This window comes from Sycon ciliatum, chromosome 11 (assembly GCF_964019385.1).
Source record: "Sycon ciliatum chromosome 11, ocSycCili1.1, whole genome shotgun sequence".
Lineage (NCBI taxonomy): Eukaryota > Metazoa > Porifera > Calcarea > Leucosolenida > Sycettidae > Sycon > Sycon ciliatum.
In genome coordinates this window covers 21,908,475-21,915,974 of record NC_088653.1, presented here as the reverse complement: position 1 = coordinate 21,915,974, position 7,500 = coordinate 21,908,475, and the positions used below count along the sequence as shown (strand labels likewise).

Sequence of the window (7,500 nt, the reverse complement as noted above, 5' to 3'; positions counted from 1 at the left end):
ACTGTTCGTATTTTACATGTATTACAGTTTATGCACAGTTGAGTCACCGTGTATACATTGGTATGCTGTGCTTGGTGAAATTCTAGCCTGGTCGTTCTTCACGCTCCGTTCTTTGGCGTCCAACAGAACTGTGGTGTTGGATTTCTTTTCACACCACTGTTGAGTTATCACAGTGCTGTGTGCTTCAAGCTTCTTTTTATGTGCTTTGCGTTTGCTTGCATTGCCAGCTGGTAACCCGTTCCACTCGGAAACGTTCAACTGCGACATTCAGCCATGGCTGAATGAAGTGCCTGCGGAGAGACTGCGCAATGCGGCCAGAGAGGCTCACCTCATCACGGATCGCATTACGATTGACACACTGAAACGGACTCAGGCCAACAGTGGTAGTGCGGATCACAACGAAGCGCTTGTCAAATCAATCGTCGCTGGAGGCCGGGATGCTTACCAGAAGCTGTGTAATGTCGTCAAGACGCTGGGCTATGATGGCAGGCATGAGAAAATGGTTCAACTTCTTCGTCGGCCGGGGCCTCAGCTGGATGCAGGTAAGGTGACAGGCTACACGCCCTTGTCTTTGTCAGGTGACAGGCTACACGCCCTTGCCTTTGCCCAAATCCCCAACAAGATACTGCAACCCTGGGAACTTTCGGTGGTGTCATATTTCGGTATTTCCCAAAATCAGCGATTCGGTAGCGCGAAAATATCGGTAAACTATTTTTCCAGATCCGAAAATGCATACTGCACATTGTGTGGTATGGGGGGGGCATGGCTGTGTGGTATGGGGGGGGGGCATGGCTGTGTGGTATGGGGGGGGGCATGGCTGTGTGGTGTGGGGGGGGGGGGGCATGGCTGTGTGGTATGGAGGGGGGCATGGCTGTGTGGTATGGGGGGGGGGGGGGCATGGCTGTGTGGTATGGGGGGGGCATGGCTGTGTGGTATGGGGGGGGGGGGCATGGCTGTGTGGTATGGGGGGGGGCATGGCTGTGTGGTATGAGGGGGGGGGGAGGCATGGCTGTGTGGTATGGGGGGGGGCATGGCTGTGTGGTAGGGGGGGGGGCATGGCTGTGTGGAATATGGGGGGCATGGTTGTGTGGTATGGGGGGGGGGCATGGCTGTGTGGTATGGGGGGGAGGGCATGGCTGTGTGGTATGGGGGGGGGGCATGGCTGTGTGGTATGGGGGGTGGGGGCATAGCTGTGTGGTATGGGGGGGGGGCATGGCTGTGTGGTATAGGGGGGGCATGGCTGTGTGATATAGGGGGGGGGCATTGCTGTGTGGTATGGGGGGGGGCATTGCTGTGTGGTATAGGGGGGGGGGCATGGCTGTGTGGTATGGGGGGGGGCATGGCTGTGTGGTATGGGGGGGGGGCATGGCTGTGTGGTATGGGGGGGGGCATGGCTGTGTGGTATGGGGGGGGGGCATGGCTGTGTGGTATGGGGGGCATGGCTGTGTGGTATGGGGGGGGGCATGGCTGTGTGGTATGGGGGGGGGGGGGCATGGCTGAGTGGTATGGGGGGGGGGCATGGCTGTGTGGTATGGGGGGGGCATGGCTGTGTGGTATGGGGGGGGGGCATGGCTGTGTGGTATGGGGGGGGGGGCATGGCTGTGTGGTATGGGGGGGGGGGGGCATGGCTGTGCGGTATGGGGCGGGGCATGGCTGTGCGGTATGGGGGGGGGGCATGGCTGTGTGGTATGGGGGGGGGGGAGGCATGGCGGTGTGGTATGGGGGGGCATGGCTGTGTGGTATGGGGGGGCATGGCTGTGTGGAATGGGGGGGGGGGGGGGCATGGCTGTGTGGTATGGGGGGGGGGGCATGGCTGTGTGGTATGGGGGGGGGGGGCATGGCTGTGTGGTATGGGGGGGGGGGCATGGCTGTGTGGTATGGGGGGGGGGCATGGCTGTGTGGTATGGGGGGCATGGCTGTGTGGTATGGAGGGGGGGGGCATGGCTGTGTGGTATGGGGGGGGGGCATGGCTGTGTGGTATGGGGGGGCATGGCTGTGTGGTATGGGGGGGGGCATGGCTGTGTGGTATGGGGGGGGCATGGCTGTGTGGTATGGGGGGGGGGGGCATGGCTGTTTGGTATGGGGGGGGGGGGCATGGCTGTGTGGTATGGGGGGGGGGCATGGCTGTGTGGTATGGGAGGGGGCATGGCTGTGTGGTATGGGGGGGGGGGCATGGCTGTGTGGTATGGGGGGGGGGGCATGGCTGTGTGGTATGGGGGGGGGGGGGGCATGGCTGTGCGGTATGGGGGGGGGGGGCATGGCTGTGTGGTATGGGGGGGGGGGGCATGGCTGTGTGGCATGGGGGGGGGGGGGCATGGCTGTGTGGTATGGGGGGGGCATGGCTGTGTGGTATGGGGGGGGGGGGGCGCATGGCTGTGTGGTATGGGGGGGGGGGGGCAATGGCTGTGTGGAATTTTGGGGGGCACATGGCTGTGTGGAATTTTAGATCGCGTTTAATTTTTAGGTAAAACTTACCTTTACCGAAGTTACCGAAAATAGATCTCCACCGAAAGTGTCCAGTTTTACAGTAGCTCAATGGTGGTAGGCTACATGCCCTCCTTCTCTTTGCCCCAATCCAGGCAACATGCCCTCCTTTCCTTTGCCCCAATCCAGGCTACATGCCCTCCTTTCCTTTGCCCCAATCCAGGCTACATTCCCTCCTTTCCTTTGCCCCAATCCAGGCTACATGCCCTCCTTCCCTTTGCCCCAATCCAGGCTACATGCCCTCCTTCCCTTTGCCCCAATCCAGGCTACATGCCCTCCTTCCCTTATCCCCAATCCAGGCTATATGCCCTCCTTCCCTTTGGCCCAATCCAGGCTACATGCCCTCCTTCCCTTTGCCCCAATCCAAGCTACATGCCCTCCTTCCCTTCACCCCAATCCAGGCTACATGTCCTCCTTCCCTTTGCCCCAATCCAGGCTACATGCCCTCCTTCCCTTTGCCCCAATCCAGGCTACATGCCCTCCTTCCCTTCACCCCAATCCAGGCTACATGTCCTCCTTCCCTTTGCCCCAATCCAGGCTACATGCCCTCCTTCCCTTTGCCCTAATCCAGGCTACATGCCCTCCTTCCCTTATCCCCAATCCAGGCTATATGCCCTCCTTCCCTTTGGCCCAATCCAGGCTACATGCCCTCCTTCCCTTTGCCCCAATCCAGGCTACATGCCCTCCTTCCTTTTGCCCCAATCCAGGCCACATTCCCTCCTTCCATTTGCCCCAATCCAGGGCACATGCCCTCCTTCCCTTTGCCCCAATCCAGGCTACATGCCCTCCTTCCCTTTGCCCCAATCCAGGAAACATGCTGCATTACGAGCCAAAAGTGCTGGGTTCGCGGATTGTTCCGAAAATGCCTAAAAAATGCCGCCATATTACACGGGGCCTAGTAGGTACTACTACTACTGCTGCTGCTGCTGCTGCTGCTGCTGCTGCTGCTGCTGCTGCTGCTGCTGCTGCTGCTGCTGCTGCCGCTGCCGCTGCCGCTACCGCTACCACTACCACTACCACTTCCACTACCACTACCACTACTACTACTACTACTACTAGTACTACTACTACTACTACTACTACTACTACTACTACTACTACTACTACTACTACTACTACTACTACTACTACTAGGTAATACTTAGAGCAGTGCATGCGTGCAGTGCACACCATGTACCAGACAGTCCTGAAATAAATATTTCAATAATATGTTTCACTCATTTTACAGACAGTGCAGTGTAAAAAGGGTTTCTTCTTGTGGACCACCGCCACGTACATGTACATGTACCTACATCAGTACATTTACACCATTGCCATTACCACAGCCTGCACAGGACTTCACTAAATACATGATTTGTAGCGGTGGAAAAACAACGCAAAAAACTACAAAGTCCGAGGATAGTTCTGAGCTAAACACGTACCGTCACCTCCTCGCACACCGACCACCGGTGCACCCAGAATTCTTGCAATCATCTGTCATGCAGGCAAAGTACAAATATTTTAAATATAATAATTGTAGCGTCTCCTTGCACGATGTTGTTGCCTGGTGCTCCTTGCAGCTACTTGGACGCAAACCTGCCCGCGACCCATGGCGTCCGACGAGCAGAAGCTGCCAGCTTCAGTCCGAACTGCCCGTGATTTGCTGGCTAAGGCAGTTGAGAAGGCTGGTATTCAGATTAGCGGTGGACTTGCCAGCGATGCCAAAATCCCATTGAAAGATATTTTTGTCAACTTGACGTTGCTGACAAAGGACGAACTTTCCAAACTTTTCAGTAACGAGTCATCGTCCTTTTCGTCTGCTTCTGAACGAGCACGCCAGTTGAAATTGTTCTCCGAGGCTCAGCCGCAAAGGGTCGCTACGGCCGAGCGTGGCATTGAACTGGAAGCTCTGTTCTCCGCTACCAGCGAGCGGTCTTGCAATCAGGGGGCTGCGCCGCGCCCGGGCTGTGACCATGAGGTAGCTGATTCTGGTTTACTGGCGCGTGCCAAAGAACCCGTGGAAGAGAACATGAAGAATGTACTAGCGTTTGGAAGCGCTGGCTGTGGCAAATCCACGATCTTTCTGATCATGCTGGAATACCTCTGGTCTAAAGGTGAGCTGTGGAGTGGAAAGTTTGATCTGGTATTGGCAGTGGAATTACGACGTGCCGAGGTGCAAGCTGCTACGAGCTTGTGCGACTTGCTGGCACGTCGATTCTCCAGTCTGGATGTGGAGACAGATGAGCTGCTGGAGATGTCCCGGTTCTTTCGCAGCAACCAGTCCCGTCTTTGCATTGTGCTAGACGGGCTGGATGAGTGCAAGTTGGACAACTGCAGTGAATACATGCGTGATCTACTGTTGAGAAGGCGTAGTGGTGATATGCATGTGGTGGTGACGTCTCGACCATGTACTGATGCTCATACCTTGTCGCAGTGTGGAGAGTATCAACAGCAAGTGGAGGTGGTTGGATTCTCACCAGACAACGTTGAAACGTACGTGAAGAAAGTGGTGGGCGGTGTGAAAGGCGAGGCTATGCTGGAGCAGCTCCGCTCACAAGAGGGCACAATGTCGCTAATGGGTACACCTCTGTTTGCTGCGCTGGCCTGTGAATTGTTCATGGACGACAGAGACGGTAGTAAATTGCCGGAATCCAGTACAGGACTGTACGAGTCGCTTGTCCGCCGTGTCATGGAACGACGTGCGGGCAAACGCTACAAGACGCTTTCCGCCATCAAGACGGACGAGGTAGAAGTGCTGAAGGAGCTATCTGGTCTTGCACTATCTATGCTAGCTCAGCAAAAGATGGTGTTCAACGAGGAGGATGTCATTTCGGCACAACTCAGCGCGCCTGCAAGTGAATTAGGATTGCTTATGGCTTACAAGAGCACCAGCTCAACAGAAGACCGGCAATATCGATTTGCTCACTTGTCCATTCAGGAGTTCTTGGCGGCCTGGTACGTGTCTAGCAAGATGCTGAACGACGAGAACGACGCTGCGTGGCTGGTGAGGAGAGTCGGCCATTACAGCGGTCACATGACCATGTTCTGGCGTTTCCTGATCGCGCTCACACCGCCGAAGCCCGCAGTCGCCATCATGGAGCATCTGTGGCGGATAATCTGCGACGGCGGCCGTACACAACGTGCATGCAGCCAGACTGATACACGCCTGGTCGACGACATTGTGAGCCGTTCTCAGCCAACCAAGCAAAGCAACGACGTGGACCGTATCCATGCGGTGCTGAAATCGACGCTGTCAGTTGAAAAGATGAAAGAGCTCGCCGATCAGCTGCTGGTTGGCACCGCCGGGCAAGGACGTGGTCGTCAGCGTGTCGACAATGCTCTGCCACGAGACAGGGAGGTGACGGACGACTTGTACCTGGATACTCTTGTAAGCGTATGGAAGAACGAGGCAGCGGAGGCGAGTGCAGAGGTGTTCCTGTCGGCTGTACGTAAAGTGGATCCCGGGACCGCATCGCATTGTGAGCAGCATGCGATGACAAGCGCAACATCGGAGATATCGACACCATCGTCACCTGGAGCTGCCCCGGCTGCTACTGCTGCACCCATACGGCCTCCTGCACCACGTGACGAGGAAGAACGCCGTTGCCTAGCTGATTTGTTAGTAGCTTATCTAGAGCACTGCCAGTATCAAGGTACGTCATCTTGTAATGGCCATTGTTCATTCTTCTCTCAGGTCTTTTCTCTGAAATTTTGGCGTGTGAGCCTCAGCCTGTTAGATTGCACTGCCATTGCTCATTTCCTCACAACCCATTTTTGTGTGGACGTGCAGGAAGTGGACCTTGATTGGTGTAGCTTAACCAGCACTGCTATGCGCTGCATTCTTAATGGCTTGGCACACTACACACATGTGAGTGTGCTCTCTTTGCAATGGAATCACTGTACCGATGGTAATGTATTTTCATCAGCCATTCTGTCCGCATCGTCCAGCCTGGAGGAAGTGGATTTAGGTGGCAATGAAATCGGCATTGACGGCTTTGCTTTGGTCTGCCGAGCGCTGAGTTCATGTAGGAAGTTGCGGATTGTTTTACTTTCCTGGTTATGCAGTGAGGACGGTGCTGATGTGCCGCTCACGTCCATTCTGGAAATTCTCCATTCTAACAGGCACCTGGATTATCTGTATGTCCAAGGGTATTCCTTCACGTATGGTCCTAGATCGGAGGAACGACGTGTACTAGCCCGGTTCGTACAGGCTGTTCGCCAGTGTAGCAAGCTTAGTGTGCTCCGCTTCTCTTCAGAGTATGGGTATAACAGCAGGTTGGTGTCCGAGCTACAGCCGCTGGTAGATGATCCTGAATGTGCTCTCCAGAAGATTGGATAGCTCTGATTGTAACTATGACAATGTACAGTTGCCATGGTTATAGCCAGCACCAGCCCCGGCACAGATTCTCTCTGGCAGTGAGCACTGTGTTCTATTCTTGTACAAAACTTGATTTTTCAGCCGCTACAGTTAACTACTTGCCTATAACGGGGCAGTGCAAAGCCCATTTTCCTCTTGCCCAGGCCAAACACTGAGTTGACCGTATGAACTTTCCTTGCCAGTCGTGCCTGTCTATATAGCAGATAATTTTCAACAACTTTTCAATCTTTTCTCAATTCTTGAGCGCTACCATGCTGATAACACTCCCTGCAGTACAAAAATATTATTTTGAGTGTCTTGTGCTGACACGATGTTTTCACTCCATTTCCTTGTCTCTTCTGTGTTTCCTGAATTACACTGACAGTTGGCTGTTTGCAGTGCACCGGTATGCAGACTGTATGTTTGTTTGTGAAGAACACGTGGAGTGATTCACATGAATGTCAATCACTGGCATTGTGCATGGGTTAACATTGTGTGTGGTATGACGGAGAAAGGTTTTTACCTGGCTCCTGTTATACCGGCACAGCACACACTCTGGTGCATAATTATTATGCATGTATGTTTGTGTGGGGGGGGGGGGGGAGTTTCCGAGTAAACTGGCTAATGATTGTGTTTGACTTCACAGACGTGCTCTTACAGATTGTGAGCTGAGGGGGGGG

At 54.8% G+C, this 7,500-nt stretch overlaps 1 protein-coding gene across 1 annotated transcript in view; it reads left to right on the top strand.

Moving 5' to 3' along the window:
- Positions 1-7,235, top strand: part of LOC135827573 (uncharacterized) — a 19,649-nt gene extending 12,414 nt beyond the window's left edge. The window contains exons 3-4 of the mRNA XM_065340042.1: positions 228-542; positions 4,044-7,235. Coding sequence (XP_065196114.1) covers positions 228-542; positions 4,044-6,802 — 3,074 coding nt within the window. The 3' untranslated portion in view covers positions 6,803-7,235. The remainder of the gene's footprint in view (positions 1-227; positions 543-4,043) is intronic.
- The last annotated feature ends 265 nt before the right edge of the window (positions 7,236-7,500 follow it).